Below are 20,798 nucleotides of genomic sequence, written 5' to 3' on the forward strand. Positions count from 1 at the left end.
ACAATTGCAACATTTAAGAGGCATTTGGATGGGTATATGAATAGGAAGGGTTTGGAGGGATATGGGCCAGGTGCTGGCAGGTGGGACTAGATTGGGTTGGGATATCTGGTCGGCATGGACGGGTTGGACTGAAGGGTCTGTTTCCGTGCTGTACATCTCTGTGATTCTATGAATCTATTGGGAAAACACGACCAGCAAACTTATTTTTACAAAAACATTTTTATTTTACACATTCTGACAGTGAAAGCACTTTCCCATTAATAGACAGAAGGGTACAGTGCATGTTCTTGAGCAGCTGCTTTTGACAAAGAACACAACTGGAATCCGCACGTGACATCACTAGGAAGCAGTTACAGCATTATAGCATTTAATTACAGCGTCTACGGATCGAATAACTCAATAGCGTCTGTGTTTCTTCTCTCCTTTTGGCAGGGAATCCTAAATTCAAATAACCTTTTACTTTTATTAATAATGGTTTTAAAATGCTGCAAGCGGTCTTATAACCCTATGCAGGATACTCATTCATTCAGCTGTCTACTTGATGACAGCCTATATACAGGACAGAGAAATACTCTCTGAATTCACAGAGACGGGAGTCCAAGGAGACTCGGAGAAAACGATGACTTTGTTTCAGCTGTATTGCTTCTCGGTCTTCACGAGCTGGCAGTACATCACCAAGGAGGAAATTAGTCCAAGTATCTGACGGAAAATAAAACATTCCCGGTTACAGTTAGAGACTGGGGTGTCCCTCCCTGCTGCACCTATTATTCTGTTAAGTTTTCCAACAGAGTTAAGTTATTCTAAATTCTTCTTTCTTTTGCTGTTTTCTAACTGTGCTATTCAAATAAATTGTATTTTGCTTAACGTCGTGTTTTCCAGTTGAATTGCACCTAGAACACAACACTTTACAGTTGCCTTTAACATTAGAAAGAGTTAGGGTCCATGATACCTTCTTAAAATATTCCATTTTAAATTAGGTCTATCTTTCACCCCTGCTGCATTTTCAGACTCTAAAGACCTGAGACAGATGTAGAGGTCATAAACGTGAGGAGGGAAGGGTTTCAAAAACCCGATGGCTGGGAGGGTGGCATTTCAAATCTGGTTTGGTTTCCACACCACAGTTTTGGTGAAACTTCACTTGAGAGCTGCACAAAAGAGACTTGCATTTCTGTAGCACCTTCAGAACTACCACCAAAAGCGCTTCAATAAAATAGCAGAATGTGGTCACTCTCATCATAGAGTAAACGTGGCTGCTAATTTATGCAGAGCTATATCACAATGACCGCAAGATGTGAGCATGGGAGAGGTTGGATGGTGGGTTGGTGGTGGTATGGCAAATGTGGAAGTGTGAGCCCAGCGTGGGGTGGGGGGCGTGTGAGAGAGGTCGGGGGTGGGGGGGGGGGGGAGGAGAGAGCAAGCCCAGAGCAGGGTGGGGGAGATTGAGCCTTCGTGGGGGGAAGCCCAGCGTGGACTGACTGCAGGTCCATGCCTTAACAAGGACTGTAATTTGGAACTTTTAATTTTATTTCTTATTCACAATTTTATACTGAGAATAACTGTAACAGTGAGCTTTTAACTTATTTCTTTACTTTTATTCTTTTTACCTCAGATTTTGCACCTCAGTATCTTGTATTGAAGATGGCACCGGGAATGGCGACATTCACTCTATTCCTGTATCCCCTGTACGGAGTACACATGAAATAAAACCTAATTCTAATGTGTTAATGATGGTGGCCTTTGGACAGGATACTACAGGAAACTCTCTTTTGCTGTTCTTCGAATAACACCCTTGGAGAGAGAGAGAGAGACTGTGATGTTTGTCTTTTTAAACTTTGCTTCTTGTTTTTCTGGACCTATGGCAATGCTGCGTCCAGCCGTAATGTAACTTTTTTTTCCCTTTATGTGTCTATTCTGTAAGTAAGGTTTGTCCCTGACTACTCTGCACCTAAGATGGCACAGTGTGTTGGTGACATTGTTGCTCTGCAACTAATCTTGTAACTGAAGAAACTGCACCTAGGTATCTTTGTACCTAAGATGATGTTCTAAGTGGTGAGTGTAAACTTTTCACTGTACTCAAAGCTAATTCAACTCAGTTCAATTCAATTCGATTAATGCTATGAGATCCTGACAGACTGGACATTGTTTGAAGATTGTCATACAAACAACAGTGCGAGCTCTGTGCTGCACTGGGAATGTCAGACTGTTCCAAATGCTCAAGGGTCTGCAAGAGGACTTAAACCCAGGTCCTGTTGACTCAGAGTCAAACAATGCTATCACCTGAGCCAGGACTGATATCTCAAAGAAGAAGGTGTGTAAGATTAGAGCTTAGAGAGAACCAAGGGTGGAAAAGTCAGAGGAGCAACAAAAGAGACAGAGATAGACAAACACTGGAGAGCCTCAACAGGTCTGGCATCTTCTTCAGAGAGAGTTAATGTTTCGAGAACTATGACACTGATTTTTTTTTTGTAACACATCGTACATGGACGTGGGAAGAGACTAAACAAAGGGAGAGAAAAGACTTAAGATAGAAGAAATATCTCAGTGCTACAAGTTCACAGATTACATATGACCTAGTACATCTCACACAGAAAATGCTCAGAGGCTGTGTGGAAAAAACATGAAAAAAGAAGTGTGGTGCCAAAGCCACTTAGGACAGGAACTGAAAGCTGTATTGTGAAAGATAGGTCCCGTGCTAGGTTTAAAAGGAGAGGAATGAGTAAAAGGGCTTTAGGGGCTTAAATTCTGGGAAGTAAGACTAGATTAGATTAGATCCCCTACAGTATGGAAACAGGCCATTTGGCCCACCAAGTCCACACCGACCCGCCAAAGAGTAACCCACCCAGACTTATTTCCCTACATGTAACCCTGACTAATGCGCCTAACACTATGGGCAATTTCCCATGGCCAATTCACCCAATCTGCACATTTTTGGACTGTGGGAGGAACCCAGAGCAAACCCACGCAGACACTGGGGGAGAATGTACAAACTCCACACAGACAGTGGCCCAAGGCTGGAATCGAACCTGGATCCCGGTGCTGTGAAGTAGTCCTCAGTGGTTAGCACTGCAGCCTCACAGCGTTACAGACCCAGGTTCAATTCCAGCCTCGGGCCAGAGTCTGTGTGACGTTTGCACATTCTCCCCGCGTTTCCTCTGGGTGCTCCGGTATCCTCCCACAGTCCAAAGACATGCAGGCTAAGTGGTTTGGCCATGCTAAATATGGGGTTATGGGGCTGGGGTTCTGGTGAGATGCTCTTTGGAGGGTCAGTATGGGTTGACTGGCCTCTTTCCACACTTTAGGGATTCTATGAACAAGAACAAGGGCTGTTGGTGTCTGGTCAACCACATACACTTGTGTCTTGTCACAATTTGTTCATATCATTGTTGAAATCTTCTAACCAACCTGTTCAGGAATTTTATGACAAACTTCTGTAGCAAGTGGGATTTGAACTCAGGTCTCCTGGACCACAGCTACCACTGCACCACAACAGCCCAAACGATAGCAATTGGTGGTAATTATTTTGGGCGCATAAATAGGGGGTATGCTGGGCCTTGTAGTACATATAAATGCTGGATGTGGAATGAGAGGTTAAGACTGAGCAAGTCGATAAACTCTCTTCACAAAACAAACATGTGGTATAATTGCAACATTTAAGAGGCATTTAGATGGGTATATGAATAGGAAGGGTTTGGAGGGATATGGGCCGGGTGCTGGCAGGTGGGACTAGGTTGGGTTGGGATATCTGGTCGGCATGGACGGGTTGGACCGAAAGGTCTGTTTCCATGCTGTACGTCTCTATGACTCTATGTGTCTTGGTTTCTGTCTCACAAACCAATACTGGGACCTTTTAAAAAACAAATGGGAGAGAGGTTACCAGGTCAAAGGATGTGGCAGTGATAGAACAGGTAGACAATAAGAGTTTTGAAAACAAGGGTTTGGGCTTTAAATTCATTGCGTTGGAAAGCATCTTACAACAACAATAATTTGCATTTAAAAAGCATTTTTTAATGTAACAAAACAACCTAAAGGGCTGCATTGGGTCACAATTGAACAAGTTAGAAACTAAACCAAGGAGCTGAAAACAGAAGAGCTTGATTTTAAATCGCAATTGAAAGGAGCAGAAAGAGCTAGGGGTGAGAGAGAAAATTCTAGAGTCTGGGCAACTGAAAGATAGCCGTCAATGACAAAATGATTAAAACCAAAAGATGCTAAAATGGAAGGAATGCAGAGACCTCAGAAAGTTATTATCTGGAGAGCAATGTCACTGCCTTCCATGTAGAGCAAGAATATTCTTCCATTGATAAAGAGACCAGAGCAGCACGTAGTACTCCAGATGTGGTCTCACCACTGCCCAGTATAATTATAGTAACATGTCTTTAGTCTCATTTTCCAATACCTTTGTAATAATGACTAACATACAATTTCCCTCCCTAATTGCTTACTAAATTTACATGGTAAACTACTGTGATTAGCATCACCAAAGTCTGGTCGGGGATCAGAGGAGCACGCCCAAAACAGGGTCTTCGGGAATGTTGCTGAACGGAGAGATCTTGGAGTGCACGTTCACAGCTCCTTGAAGGTGGAGTCGGAGGTAGATAGGATAGTGAAGGTGGCCTTTGGTATGCTTTCCTTTATTGGTCAGAGTATTGAGTACAGAAGTTGAGAGGTCATGTTGAGGCTGTAAAGGACATTGGTTAGGCCACTTTTGGAATATTGTGTGCCATTCTAGTCTCCTTCCTATAGGAAGGATGTTGTGAAACTTGAAAAGATTTACAAGGATGTTGCCAGGGTTGGAGGATTTGAGCTACAGGGAAAGGCTGAACAGGCTGGGACTGTTTTCCCTGGAGTGTCGGAGGTTGAGGGGTGACCTTATAGAGGTTTATAAAATCATGAGGGGCATGGACAGGGTAAATAGACAAAGTTTTTTTCCTTAGGATGGGGGAGTCCAGAACTAGAGGGCACAGGTTTAAAGTGAGAGGGGAAAGATAAAAAAAGAGACCTAAGGGGCAACCTTTTCACACAGAGGGTGGTGTGTGTGTGGAATAAGCTGCCAGAGGGAGGCTGGTACAATTACAACATTTAAAAGGCACCTGGATGGGGATATGAATAGGGTTTAGAGGGATATGGGCAAATGGGACTAAATTAATTAAAAATATCTGGTCAGCATGGATGAGTTGGACAGTCTGCTCCTGTGCTGTATATCACTACGACTCTATGACTCTCAGTAGTTGAAGGCAAGTAACATACCTGTAGCACTGGGATGCAAAGCCCAAAGATGCAGACAGCCACGACGTTATCCTTCAACCACTCGATGACCTTTTCATAGCATGCCTACCGGCACAAGGGAACAAGTTAATCCCTAGGTCAGAGCAAATTACTGCAGATGCTGGAATCTGTACTGAAAACAATGAATGCTGGAGATCAGGCAATAACTGTGGAGAGAAAGCAAGCTAATGGTTCAAGAGTGGACTTCAAACATTAGCTTGCTCTCTCTCCACGGATGCTGCCTGACCCTCTGTGATTTCCTGCATTTTTTGTTTCCAGTCAAGTCAAACCCTCATGTTGACATGCAGCTTTAAGAGTTAAAAGGACAGTCCACAATGCTGAACAGGGCTCAAGTCCTAGATTTGTAACAGATTTGCTCTGGCTGTGTTTCCAATGACAAATGCATTCCTTCTCTCATTAAAAGAGATAACTAGGAGGAAGGCATTTAGCTCTTTACCATCAGTTTTTCAAGGACAGATCGAGATGGGCAGTTAATGCTAGCCCAGCCAGCGACACCCATTTCCACGTCTGGAAAAAAGAAATGATCATAACTTGTATAATCGTTTTTTTCGATTTAATCCACCTGGTGAGTCTCCCCTGCACTCCCTCCAGGGCGAACTTTCTACGGATCAGGGACTTTCCCCACCCACATCCACCGAGAGTAGGCCATTCAGCCCCTCGAGCCTGCTCCACCATTCAGGAGCCTCAAATCTGAATTCCCAATAACACCTCACCTCCTCGCTTATCCAGAATCCATTCACTTTTGCCTTAAAAAGATTCAAAGACACCTTTGTGGACAATATTTCCAAGGACTCACAAACTTCTGAGAGGAACAAGATTCTCCATAGCTGTGTATTAAATGGATGATCCTTTATTTGTAGACTTTCCACATCCACTTGGTCAAGCGCCCCCAGAATACATATGTTTCAACTGAGCTGCCTTTCTGTTCTAAACACCAGTAGAAAGAAGCCCAGTCCAATTGTTTCCTTATAAGATGCGGTGGTTAGCACAGCTACCTCACAGCGCCAGTGACCCTGGTTTGACTCCAGTCTCGGATGACTGTCTGTGTGGAGTTTGCACATTCTCCCCGTGTCTGTGTTGGTTTCCTCCGAGTGCTCCATTTCCTCCCACAGTCCAAAGATGTGCAGGTTAGGGTGAATTGGCCATGCTAAATTGCCTGTAGCGTCCAGGGATATGTAGGTTAGGTGCATTAGTCAGAGGTAAATGTAGCATAATAGAGATGGGGAATAGATCTGGGTGAGATACTCTTCGGAGGGTCAGTGTGGATTTGTTGGGCCAAATGGCCTTTTTCCACACTGTAGGGATTCTATATTAGAGTGGTGCTGGAAAATCGATTTTCCTGCTCCTCGGATGCTGCCTGACCTGCTGTGCTTTTCCAGCACCAGTCTAATCGAGACTCTGATTTCCAGCATCTGCAGCCCTCACTTTTGCCTTCTACGATTCTATGCCCATCCCAAATACTGAGCAGTGGCCCTCCCCTTCAGGATCTCTTCTGGCTGGTATTGACATCAGATTGAGACTCACATCTTTCCACCAGGTGTTAGGATTAGTTGAACAGTTTTGGACCAGCTTGAAGCAGCAGGAGGTGGGCACTTTGGTTCCATTTAAGACACTGAACCAGTCCTCGTAATGGACAACACCACAGCACCGGAACTGGACAGGCAAGGAAACATACAAAGATGGTCAGTTTCACGCTAGTCAATCTCTCTAGTCAGTAACAGGCAAAGGGAATGGTATACCAGAGGGCTTGACCTTACATCAGTCTGCACAATGTCCCAGCCATTGGTCAGCCCAGTGTTTCCCGATGTGTTGTAGAATTGCAGACCGTTCTTCAGCTCCTCCTTCGCATACAGGTTTATCTAAATCAATGCATGAGAAAATGGGTTTGTGTGGGTGAGCTATCTGTTCCAATGGTCAGTATTAGAAATGCAAATCCCTTTACAGCTAAATCAGAACAGTTTCAGAGATGGAGGAGTAAATTACTGCAGATGGTGGAATCTGCACTGAAAACAACAAATCCTGGAGATCGCAGTGGGTCAGGCAGCATCTGTGGAGAGTGAGCAAGTTAACATTTTGAGTCATCTACTCTTGTAATGTTGGCTTGCTTTCTCTCCATGGATGCTGCCTGACCTGCTGTGATCTCCAGCATTTATTGTTTTCAGTGCAGCTTTAGAGTTGACTGACTAGAGATGAAAATCATTGTACTTTGTACCTAACAACTAGATTCATCCCTCCCTCTATCCCTCACGTTTGTCAGGGAACACAGATGATTTATTCGCAGTGGTTAATAGATGAGTAAAAATAAACATATGTGATTTGGTGATGGGAAAAGGAAACACGTTTGGTTGTGTGTAAGAGCACCTCTGGATATATAGGTACACAAAAAAAAGAGCTGGGTTCTTCTTCAGGGAGGGATTAACTTTTGGAAAGGGAAAAGGGTCCAGAAGGGAAATGTAGAAACTGTTGTTTCTGCTGAACTATAGATTGGCAATAAAACCTTTTGAAATCTCTGACAGCCAATTCAGCATATTATGGGTCTGGTAAACAACAGTATCAATATTCATTCCTGATGAAGAGCTTTTGCTCAAAACGTCAATTTTCCTGCTGCCTGACCTGCTGTGCTTCTCCAGACTCTCGACACGTCAGCTTTAAGGGCATTTAAATGGTCACTGGGTAAACATATGGATGAGACTAAAATAGTGTCGGTTCAATGGGCTTCAGATTGGTTTCACAGGTTGGCGCAACATCGAGGGCCGAAGGGCCTGTACTGCATTGCAATGTTCTATGTTCTATGATCAATGAGTGCGATTGGCAGCATCTGGTCACCTAGATATGGTACCACAGGCTGACCAGTCAGAGTCAATTCTGGACCTGAGCTTAGCAACTGGAGTAACATTGTTTTGGGATTTTAGTGTACACCCAAGTCCCACTGCTTGCGCGTTCACCCGTTGTGAATTCTAATTTACCATGCAAAACGTTTTATGTCCTCTGCAAATGTGATCTTGCGATTTCAAAGGAAAAAAAGAACATTTATTTTCTGGAGTAGGAAGTGCATACTGTGCCCGTACAGTCAGTCATTTGTTAAGATCACTATTTCCGAACTTCTTGAGCAAGGCATTCCTCAGTGAGCAGTGGGATTCGACGTGTGTGATGTTGATGCTCATTAAGAATGGGAGAGGAGAGAGGGGAGGACACTGATGTTAATGTTTGGGGCAGTGACAGGGAAAGCTGGCCCTTCACCCACACTTACAGTTTCTTGGTTACACAGGAACAAGATTCCGATGATCATTTCGAGAAGGAAGATGATCAGGAGGACCACGAAGAACTGCCAGGAAGAAAGAGGAGGAGGTTGTGAGAAGTTGACATTGGAAACTGACTAAAGTTAGAGACATGAGGTACTGACCCCCCACCACCACCATCACTCCCCACAATCTTCAGCAGCAGATAGTGACGGTAGAATGTTCTGGAGCACTGCACTCAGGTCCAGACTAGCACCAATCTGCAGTTTACACTGGGCGAGAATCAAGTCCCAAAACTGGCTTCACATTCGGTCCAAAAGTCTCTGCCCTCTTTCGGACACCATGTAGATGTTTTTATTTTTGGAAGAGTGTCTGTCCACTAGGTCCAGGAGGACAGCAGACCAATAATTGACACAACAGATAGCCAATGGGATCATTCACACCCAGCTCAGAGGGAAGATGGGATCTCAGCTTCACATCTCATCCAGGATACAGCACCTCCAACAGTACGCCCCCAGTACTGCACGAGGCGCAACAGTCTGGGTGCTGCACTCAAGTGTCTGGTCTAGAGACTTGGACGTCCAGCTTATTGACGCAGCCAGAGGCAGGAATGCGAGCTGCTGTGTTATGGCTAACATGCAGAGTGACGGAGCGAGTTACCGACCAGAGCTGACAGTAAACCTGCACTGAACACAACCTCAGCAAGCTGACTTTTACAGACACCATGTACTGCCTCAGAACGAGAGTCAGTGCAGCACCAGCCAATGGGAATCTAGGCTGTCCTACAGCTGGAACCCACAGTGAGCAGGAATCTAGTCTGAGCCCAGTAATGGCTAGTCCATCCAAGATGAATGACAGCATGGCCCCAGGGATCACAGAGTGAGACACCATCTTGCTCGTGGGGCACCCACATCGCCCTCTGTAAAGATGTGCCCCACCCCAATCCTTCCAATGCTTCTGTAGTCAATGTCAACCTTCTGACTGCTGCTTGCCCCAACTCTACCAGGGGAGAGTCAGGGTCAGATTCATCTCGATTGGATTGGTAAGCAGATCGGTGAGCTGCCTTTTACTGTGCCCAGCTATGGGGCATGGGTCAGAGGTGGGCAGACAGTCACTGGGTTACCTACCCACAGAATCCCTACAGCGCAGAGACCATTCAGCCCATTGAGTCTGCACCGACTCCCCGAAGAGCATCCCACCCAGACCCAACACCTCCAACTCTATCCTTGTAACCCATGGCTAATCCATCTAGCCTACACACATCTCTGGGCACTATCAGGCAATTTCCCACTGCCAATCCAACCTGACCTACAAATCTTCAGACTGTGGGAGGAAACCCACGCAGACACTGGGAGAATGTACAAACTCCACATAGACAGTAGCCCGATACTGGAATTGAACCTGGGTCCCTGTGAGATTTGGCGCAGTTTGGTACTCACGCTCAGCAGGAGACAGCGGTTTTCGATCACTGCGCCGAGGCAGCCCAGGAAGCCCACGATCATGATGACAGAGCCCGCAGCGATGAAGAAGTTGGCAGCGGTGAGAGAAGGGAAGGACGAAGAGAGGGTCACAAAGTTTCCCTGGGTCACCACCAGCCACACTCCGACTCCCAGCAAGCCGCAGCCTCCCAGCTGGAACAGGAGACAACAACTTGCATTGACATAGTATCTTTCACATGGCCGGGAAGGGGACGCCCCCCAAGGTGCTTCACAATAGACTGTGCTGCATAAAAGACAGGTGACTAAAGGCCATCAGGTAACTATAAATAGTTATCTTAAAAAAAAAGAGGGGGGGGGGTCCTTCAGAAAGTCAATTCCACATGGTTAGAATCCCTACAGTGGCCATTCAGCCCTTGAATCCACACCGACACTCCAAAGAGCATTCTATCCAGACCTAAACCCATCACCCTAAATTCCCCATGGCTGATCCACTCTAACCTGCACACCTTTGGACCGTGGGAGGAAACTGGAGCAAACCCACGCAGACACTGGGAGAATGTGCAAACGCCACACTCCAGAGGCTGGAACTGAACCTGCATCCCTGGTGCTGTGAGGCAGCAGTGCTAACCACTGAGCCACTGTGCCATCTGGGTTAAGAAGGCACAGCTGTCTCATGAGGGGAAATTAGCCAAGGACTCAGAGGTGAAGGAGGGGCTTTTGTAACACGGGGAAGGGTCTGGATGGGATGCTCTTCAGAGGGTCGGTGCAGACCTGAAGGGCTAAATGGCCTTATTCTGTACTGTTGGGATTCTATTCTATGATTCTAGTAGGACTGAACAAGGTTAAAACTAAATGAAGGAGCTTGATCTCAAGGATAAGAATTTTAAAGTTGAGAGGTTGTTGGACAAGGAGCCAATATAGTTCAACAAGGGCCAAGGGTGAAGGTGCAGGTTACAATGCAATGCAGCATTATGTTAGAATGCTGGGATCTCCCTTGATGAGTCAGTTGGGTAACTATAGTGATGAGCCGTACTGACCTGCAAAGGCCACAACTTCGATGTTCAATCACTGATCAGTACCAGGGATTTAATACTAGAAGTATTAAATCATATTTATACCTTACACTACATCAGGACAACTCAAAGCACATTTCATCCAACTTTTGAAGTGTTGTAAAACATAGGGAACAATGTGCACGTAACAAGCCCACATTGGTAGCAGTGTGTAATTACCAGATTATTGTTTTTTCACATTGCCTTTCCTGTCCCTCAATCAAAGTCACCATAGTCTTACCAGACTAGAGGGCTGTTCTTTCTCATTAGAGAGAGAGAGAGAGAGAGAGAGAGAGAGAGAGAGACAGAGAGAGACGAGTGGTGGTTTAATCTGAGGTGAGCGAGATGTTGTGAAGGAGAGTCCTTCATGGTGACCTCAGTTGGTGTGGGAATTGAGTGCACACTGTTTGCATCACTATGCATTGAAAACTGGCCATCCAGCAAACTGAGCTAACCGACCCTCCCCTCCCCCAACAAAGGAAAGTGGGACTGAAGTGGGGCAAACAATGCCAGGGGATCTTTCATGTGAGAGGGGCAGACGAGTGAATATTTCACTTAAAGGGCAGCAACTCACCTCAAGGACAATTAGGGACAGACAATAAGTATTGGCCCATATCCCATGAATGAATGGAAATAAACTTCTGTGCATAAAGGCAGAGCAAGTAATTCAGAAGGCAAATGGTGCGTTGGCCTTTATTGTAAGGGAGATCGTGTATAACAATAAGGTAATCTTGCTAGAACTGTAGAGGCCTTTGGAGACATCGTGACCATTGTTGGTCTCCATATTGAAGGAAGGATGTATCTGCATTGGAGGTGATACGGCAGAGGTTCACAAGGTTGGTGCCTGGGATGGGAGAGCTGTCTATGACAAGATGCTGAACAAAAAATTGGGTAATTATTCTTTGTACTTTGGAATGAGATGGTGATCTAATTGAAACATTCAAGACTCTGCAGGGGCTTGAGAAGGTAGATACTGGGAGGCTGTTTCCACTGGAAGTAAGTCCAGACACATGAGAAAGCAAATGATCAAAGATGAGATGTGGAAAAATATATTCACTCAAAGGTGTTACAAACTGAATTTCTATCCCATTCGGGCAGTGGATATTCTACCATGACTGATTAGCTCAGTTGGCTGGATGGCTGGTCTGTGATGCAGAGTTGTTCCCACAGTGTGCGTTCAATCCCTGAACAGGCTGAGGTTACCATCTCTTTCTCAACCTCTCCCCTCGACTGAGGTGTGGTGGCCTCAGGTTAAACCACCTCCAGTTGTGTCTCTCTAATGAGAGAATGACCCTCAAGGACAATTGTGATATTACTCCATATATCGAATATGTTTGAAGCAGCGATTGATAGATTTGTTATCTCTTGGAGTATCATGGAGGTGGGCAGGAAAGTGATGTGGAGGGTGTCAATCAGGCGTGGTCACAATGTTTGGTGGGACAGGCCTCAGAAGGCTAACCCTGCTCCTATTTCTCGTGTGGAGATGCTGCAGTGCTCCTTCAGCTTGGCCTTCCGTCTCAAGGTCTCCAGGTGGGGAAAGTTGAATCCCTGACTTTGACTCAAATTTGCACTTCACAAATGAGACAGAGTTATAGAGTCATAGAGATGTACAGCATGGAAACAGACCCTTTGGTCCAACCGGTCCATGCCGACCAGATATCCCAACCCAATCTAGTCCCACCTGCCAGCACCTGGCCCATATCCCTCCAAACCCTTCCTATTCATATACCCATCCAAATGCCTCTTAAATGTTGCAATTGTACCAGCCTCCACCACTTCCTCTGGCAGCTTATTCCATACACGTACCACCCCCTGCGTGAAAAAGTTGCCCCTTAGGTCTCTTTTATATCTTTCCCCTTTCACCCTAAACCTATGCCCTCTAGTTCTGGACTCCCTCACCCCAGGGAAAAGACTTTGCCTATTTATCCTATCCATGCCTCTTATAATTTTATAAACTTCTATAAGGTCACCCCTCAGCCTCTGATGCTCCAGGGAAAACAGCCCCAGCCTGTTCAGCTTCTCCCTGTAGCTCAAATCCTCAAATCCTGGCAACATCCTTGTAAATCTTTTCTGAACCCTTTCAAGTTTCACAACATCTTTCTGATAGGAAGGACACAGAATTGTATGCAATATTCCAACAGTATCTGGATTAGTGGTGCTGGAATAGCACAGCAGTTCAGGCAGCGTCCTCAGATGCTGCCTGAACTGCTGTGCTCTTCCAGCACCACTAATCCAGCATCTGCAGTCATTGTTTTTACCTATATTCCAACAGTAGCCTAACCAATGTCCTGTACTTGATACTCTGACCAATAAAGGAAAGCATATCAAACGCCTTCATTATCCTATCTACCTGTGACTCTACTTTCAAGTGGTGGAGGGGTTTTTGGACATCTGAAGATCGTAATATGAAAGCTTAATTTCGGGGACCGAGACATTGTTCAAATGCAACACTTGCCGGGGCCCCCATCTTTTGGAGTTACATTATACTATTGGGTTAGGGTTTTATCAAGAGCTATTCCCACTGTCTGATGAGTTGCATTTGGTTGCTGTTAGTTGTTGGGCACAGCTCCCAACTTTCCTTGGCAGTGTGGAACACACAGGGTCTAAAGGCAACATGTTTGGTTCAAACTCTCTAGACAATTGCAGTGAAGTCAAAGACTATTATTGAGACCCTTTTCTACCCCCATTCCACCCACTCAGCCGTTGGACCCATATTGGAACGCTCTTGAACTGTTGAAGGAGGAGTCTGCTTCCTTATTAAAGGACTAGCATCAAGGGATTTACTACCCAATGCTTTATCTCTGAAATTTAATCCAACTGGCACTTGGTCAAGCCTGATATTTCATGAATAACATACATTTTTAAATCATCTGTTTTACAGTATTAGGCGTATTTTGGCTCTCCTCCTTTGTTGGAGGGCCAGTAGATAATCAGATTTTGCTGATTATATTCATGATTTTGGACTTGCTTTCATTGCAGATGAAATAACATCTTTCTAGAGAGGTCATGATTTTCACAGAGAGCAATGGAGGGAGGACAGTGACTTGTTGGGTCTTCGTATTCACCAAAACACTCAGTCACAGAATGTGGTCAGATCTGGACAGGACCATCTTTAATTGCCAGTTAAGCATTACTGTGGGTCCGGACTCACACGTAGGCCAGATCAGGGTAAGAACATTAATGAACCAGCTTTATTTTTCCCCCGATAATTGACAATGGCCTCATGATCTTTATTAGACTGTTAATTCCGGATTTTTACAACTCCACCATCGGAGGGATTCACTGGCTGGCATGGTGGCTCAGCGGTTAGCACTGCTACCTCACAGCGCCAGGGACCCAGGTTCAATTCCAACCTCGGGCAACAGTCTGTGTGGAGTTTGCACATTCTCTCTGTGTCTGCATGGGTTTCCTCAGGGTGCTCTGGCTTCCTCTCACAGTCCAAAGAGGTGCAGGTTAGGGGGGATTGGCCATGGGAAACGCAGGGTTACAGGGATAGGAGTGGTTTTGATGGAATGCTTTTCAGAGGGTTACTGTGGCCCTAATGGGCCAAATGGTCTGTTCGCACACTGTAGGGGTTTATGATTCTAAGTCCAAATTGGTGCAGGTTAGGTGGATTGTCATTGGGAAATTGTCCTTGGTGTCCAGGGATGTGCAGACTAGGTTGATTAGCCATGGGAAATGCAGGGTTACAAGGATTGGGGAGAGGGGTGGAATGCTCTTCGGAGGGTTGATGTGGATTTGATGGGCTGAATGGCCTGCTTGCACACTGTCAAGATTTTATGAAGATTCTGAATCAGGTTTCCCCAGAATGTTACCTGGGTCTCTGGATTAATACCCCACCTGTGACGCCACTCGGCATGATCATCCCTTGAGCTGCAACAATGGACACCCCCAGCTCTGAATGAGTCAGGATAGGGCAATGACAATCCCATTTGACTGCCGTGACTGTGAAAGTGTGGAACGTCTATGAGTAAGAGTACTACTCATGGTGGGGGGGGTGGGGTGGATCTTAATCCAGCATCCAGAGGGCAGGGTTCCAGAGTAACTCATGTCTCGGCAATCTCCCATGGAAACTAGTGCAGTAGGCATGGTGTACAGCCACTTTATCTATTTGGACACAGCCTTCTTCCGTGCCAATGCTGACCTCGCAATGCCCCTGACTGAACACAAACATTATCGAACAGAAAAGATAGATAAGGGTTCACTCACCCAAAAGATGAGGTTGAAGATGAACAGCAGATATTTCGTGCATTGCAGACAGCTTTGACCCATATTGAGCTGCTTGAGGCCTAACAGAAAAGACAAATGGAGGTGATACCATCTTTGGCAGAACAGATCAGTATGAACCACACTCATTCTTCTCATTTCATAGCCTCTGGAAATGGGTGACCTTGTCAAAGCTGCAATTTTTTTTGTGAACAGGACCTCTAACACTCTTGTTTTTTTTTCTTTAATTACCCCACACTACCCCCTAACTGCGGTCGTGCTTATTCTTTCCCCAGCACCCATGTCGTGTGTGTGCAGGTGTGAGACACAGTGAGAGACACAAGGTGCACGAATCTTTATTCAATTTCCACCACCAGGAAGAAAGGAAACACCCGAGTGGCCAGTGACAAGCAGTGCCCTTCACATCAAAGGGCAACGCTGCATGATCAAACAGTAAAAGGGGAGGTCAAGGGTTAAATCAAAATAGAATTGGAGGGGGAAATAATGCACTCCACTCCTTGTAGTGCCCATCTCTCCCTGAACAACTCCAGGGTGTCCCTTCTCCAGGGACACCTGGGTTCCCGGGTGTCTGAAGATCAGGAGCATGGCATTGAAGTGCAACCAAAAACAGAAAAGGTTTTTGAGGAAATCAAAAATGGAGTGCAAACACCCACACCCAATATATATATGGTCAACGGACTCCACAGAACGAGCAGTTGGGCTGGGAGTCCGTGAACCACCGCAACCTGCGGTTGCATGGGACCGCTGCGTGCAGCACCCTCCACCCCAGATCCCCGAGAGAAAGGGGGAAGACTCCCGCGTAGAGAGCCCTCTACTGGGGGTCCCCACCGCCCAGTGGCAAATGGGCACGCCAAGACATTTATTCATTCACAGGATGAGGGCGTCCCTGCCTAGGTGGTATTTATTGTCCATCACTAATTACCCAGAGGACTGTTAAGAGTCAACCACATTGCTGTGGGTCTGGAGTCACATGTAGGCCAGACCAGGTAAGGGTGGCAGTTTCCTTCCCTAAAGGACATTAGTAAACCAAATGTTTTTTTTCCCAACAAACAGCAGTGGATTCATGGTCATCATTAGACTCTTAATCGCAGATTTTTATTGAATTCAAATTCCACCATTTGCCTTTGTGGGATTTGAATCAGGGCCCTGGAACATCACCTGGGTCTCTGGATTAACAGTCCAGCAATAATACCACTAGGCCATCCCCTCATCTTTATTTACCTGGTTGTGTCGCCATAGTCTTACCAGACCATAGGGGCTGCTCTCTCATTACAGAGAGAAGAGACTGGTGGTGGTTTAATCTGAGGGCCCCCAGACCTCAGGCGAGGGAAGAGGTTGAGAAGGAGAGTCCTCCAATGGTAACCTCAAACCAGTAATGGAAATTGAACCCATGCAGTTGGCATCACACTAGTCTGCAAACCAACAATCCTGGTCTGGAGGCCCTCAGGTTAAACCACTACCAGTCACTTCTCTCTCTCTAATGAGAAAGCAGCCCCTATGGTCTAGCATGACTATGGTGACACAACAGTTTATCTGGATTGTTCTTTGAAATAAAACCAGTACAAGGTTCAATGGGCCAAATGGTTGTCTTCTTAGCTTTCCTGTTCTCTATGACTTTACTGCCTGCCCTTGTTCGCCTGGAGCATCAAACACACATTGAGGCAGGATGAGATGTTAAATTGATCTTCTCTCGTGCTGATGGTGGTCAGAGGTGCTCCCCCTCTCTCTCTTGTATTGTGGCAAATATTTAATTACTCAACCATCTTCACAAAAATAGACTGTCTGGTCACTGCCACATGCATATCCCTGGATGGATCTGTGGTTATCACTACTGCCCGACAGCACCAAGGACCTGGCTTCGATTCCCCCCTCAGGATGACTGCCTGTGTGGAGTTTGCACATTGTCCCCGTGTCTGCATGGGGTTTCCTCCTGCAGTCCAAAGATGTGCAGGTTCAGTGGATTGGCCATGCTTAAAGATAAAATTGCCCTGTAGTGTCCAGGAAAGTGCCGTGGTTAAAATCCCAGGTTGGCGCAACATTACTGCACCGTAATGCCCTATGTTCTAGGGCAATGCAATGGGGTTTGGATCTGAGTGGTATGCCCTTCATCTGGTCAGTACAGACTCAATGGGCTGAAAGCCCTCTTTCTGTACTGTTAGGAATCTATGGTGCAAACCTGCATCACAAGTGTGGCCACACTTCAGAAGGAACTAACTGGAGTAAACGTGTAGGAGGTAACGAAAGGTGAGGTGGTCAAATATAAGAACACAGTTCCTACTCCCAGTTTCCCACCTGTCCAAAGATGTGCAGGTTAGGTGGATTGGCCATGCCAAATTGCCCATAGGGTCCAGGTTAAATGGGTCAGCCTTGGGAAATGCAGGGTTACAGGGATAGGTTGTGGGTCTGGGTGAGATGCTCTTCGGACGGTCGGTGTGGACTTGGTGGGCTGAATGGCCTGCTTCCAACACTTAGAGATTCTAAGATTTATGGTCAAAACATTTGGAACTTGGGTGTCATATTGTTCCCAGCAATGCTGTGAGTGCGGTCTGGGAGGGGAGAGAATAGAGACGGACAAAGTTATGAATTCAGACTGTTTTAAAGCATCATTTCCTCAGCTGATGCCCAGTTGCTCTCACACCTACGTGAACACCCTGAGGGGTCTCAACTATGCAGAGGTGGACAGAATCCAGAACTAGGCCTCACTATTCAAACATCAGAGGTTACCTGTTTAAAGCATGAGGTGACATGACTGTGTTTTCTCTTAAAGGGTTGTGAGTCTTTGGAAGCCTTTTTCCAAAAGATGTTGGAAGCAGAGACCTTGTATACTTTTGAAGGGCGGAAGTGGATAGATTCATGATAAGCAAGATAAGCATGGATAGGATAAATAGACAAAGTCTTTTCCCTGGGGTGGGAGGAGTCCATAACAAGAGGGCATAGGTTGATGGTGAGAGAGGAAAGATATATGAGACCTGAGGGGCAACTCTTTCATGCAGAGGGTGGTGTGTGTATGGAATGAGCTGCCAGAGGAAGTGGTAGAGGCTGGTACAATTACAACATTTAAAAGGCATCTGGATAGGTATATGAATAGGAAGGGTTTGGAGGGATATGGGCTGGGTGCTGGCAGGTGGGACCAGATTGGGTTGGGTTACCTGGTCGATATGGGCAGGTTGAACCGAAGGGTCTGTTTCCATGCTGCACATCCCTATGACTCTATGACTTAAGAGGGCGGGAGTGGGTGTGTAAGATTAACGAGGAATTGAAGATTTGAGGTTACAATCAGATTAGAAATGATCCTTTTGAATAGCAGAAGAGACTCGAGAGGCTGAATGGCCTACTCTTTCACCAACATGTGTACATTTGTCTGCTCATTAGACAACATTCACCTGGGAGACATCAAAAACCTGAAAAAAATACCTTCATAATCTTCTCGAGTCTGTTCGGCAGTCAATGACTTTGTGACCTGAAATTATTCCAAATCTCTTTGGGCATGTGCAGGGTTATCAGTCCAAAGTTATAGCTTGTTTCAGCTGGGATGAGGGGATTTTGCTTACTGGCCAATCTCTGGATCTTCATTCTTCCCATTGCATTGAGGCCTTGGCTTTATTTATTCTCTTGGATGAGCACCGTATCATTGTACAACCTCAAGAGTTAAAAAAAAAATGTTTCCATGGGAAGACGGCATTGTTAGTTGGGCCAGCATTTATTGCCCATCCCAGGGGGCAGGTAAGAGTCAACCATTTCAGCACAAAATTATGTCATTTCATAGACAGTTCTCAGTCCCTGATTTATGATTTTTAAAAATTCATTCACAGGACATGGATATCACTGACCAGTTCCAGCATTTATTGCCCATTTCTAATTGCCCGGGGGCAGTTAAGAGTCAACCACATTGCTGTGGGACTGGAGTCACAAGTAGGTCAGATCAGGTAAGGATCCTTCCCTAAAGGACATTAGTGAACCAGATGGGTTTTTCCTGACAATCAACATGGTCATCATTAGACTCTTAATTCTAGATTCTAATTGAACTAAGGTTCCCAGAGTCTCTGGAATCAGTAGGCCAGTGCATCCCTTAAGGGTTCATCAACAAAGCCATCACAAAAAGGTCTGCAATGTATTTGCTGTTGCACCAAGTACCAGGTATCTATCCAACACTTATCACACTCACTCAAATATCATTCCAGCAGTGATCAGTCAACCACCTCTCTCCTTTAGACTTAACATGGCCTGTTTGTTGTAAAGTGCAGAAAGATTCATCAGAATCATCATGTGACATTTTTCCAGCAATTCTCTTTAGAGGTTTGCTTTGCTGTTTTCTAGCTGAACATTCTCATACAAAGGGATTCAGCTCCTTACAGTTAAAGTACCACTTCCAACACATTGCACATCGAGTAATTTCATAGAAACATAGAAAAATACAGCACAGTACAGGCCCTTTGGCCCTCGACGCTGCGCCGATCCAAGCCCACCTAACCTACACTAGCCCAATAACCTCCATATGCCTATCCAATGCCGGTTTAAATGCCCATAAAGAGGGAGAGTCCACCACTGCTACTGGCAGGGCATTCCATGAACTCACGACTCGCTGAGTAAAGAATCTACCCCTAACATCTGTCCTATACCTACCACCCCTTAATTTAAAGCTATGCCCCCTCGTAATAGCTGACTCCATACGTGGAAAAAGGTTCTCACGGTCAACCCTATATAAACCCCTAATCATCTTGTACACCTATATCAAGTCACCCCTAAACCTTCTTTTCTCCAATGAAAACAACCCCAAGTGCCTCAGCCTTTCCTCATACAATCTTCCTACCATACCAGGCAACATCCTGGTAAACCTCCTCTGCACCCGTTCCAGTGCCTCCACATCCTTCCTATAGTATGGCGACTAAAACTGCACACAATACTCCAGATGCGGCCGCACCAGAGTCTTATACAACTGCAACATGACCTCAGGACTCCGGAACTCAATTCCTCTACCAATAAAAGCCAGTATGCCATATGCCTTCTTCACAGCACTATTTACCTGGGTGGCAACTTTCAGAGATCTGTGTACATGGATACCAAGATCCCTCTGCTCATCCACACCATCAAGTATCTGACCATTAGCCCAGTACCCCATCTTCTTGTTACTCTTACCAAAGTGAATCACTTCACACTTACCTATATTGAACTCCATTTGCCACCTTTCTGCCCAGCTCTGCAGCTTATCTATATCCCACTGCAACCTGCCACATCCTTCCTCACTGTCAACAACTCCACCGACTTTCGTATCATCCACAAACTTGCTCACCCAACCTTCTAGCCCCTCCTCCAGGTCATTTATAAAAATGACAAACAGCAATGAAACCAAAACAGATCCTTGCGGAACACTGCGAGTAACTGCACTCCAAGATGAACCTTTACCATCAACTACTACCCTCTGTCTTCTTCCAGCCAGCCAATTCCTAATCCAAACCTCCAACTCACCCTCAATGCCATACCTCCGTATTTTTTGCAGTAGCCTACCACGGGGAACCATAGTAGCCTTACTAAAATCCATATACACCATATCTACC

At 45.7% G+C, this 20,798-nt stretch overlaps 1 protein-coding gene across 1 annotated transcript in view; it reads right to left on the reverse strand.

Annotated features, from left to right (window-relative positions):
• Positions 1-200: 200 nt before the first annotated feature.
• tspan4b (tetraspanin 4b) overlaps positions 201-20,798 on the reverse strand; it is a 48,855-nt gene continuing 28,257 nt past the window's right edge. Inside the window, exons 2-8 of the mRNA XM_072588862.1 lie at positions 15,226-15,305; positions 9,965-10,156; positions 8,537-8,611; positions 7,044-7,145; positions 6,811-6,939; positions 5,248-5,331; positions 201-699 (exon numbers count right to left, since the gene is read on the reverse strand). Of these exons, the coding sequence (XP_072444963.1) occupies positions 631-699; positions 5,248-5,331; positions 6,811-6,939; positions 7,044-7,145; positions 8,537-8,611; positions 9,965-10,156; positions 15,226-15,288 (714 nt within the window). The 5' untranslated portion in view covers positions 15,289-15,305 and the 3' untranslated portion in view covers positions 201-630. The remainder of the gene's footprint in view (positions 700-5,247; positions 5,332-6,810; positions 6,940-7,043; positions 7,146-8,536; positions 8,612-9,964; positions 10,157-15,225; positions 15,306-20,798) is intronic.

Source organism: Chiloscyllium punctatum, chromosome 18, assembly GCF_047496795.1.
Source record: "Chiloscyllium punctatum isolate Juve2018m chromosome 18, sChiPun1.3, whole genome shotgun sequence".
In the NCBI taxonomy this organism is placed as follows: domain Eukaryota; kingdom Metazoa; phylum Chordata; class Chondrichthyes; order Orectolobiformes; family Hemiscylliidae; genus Chiloscyllium; species Chiloscyllium punctatum.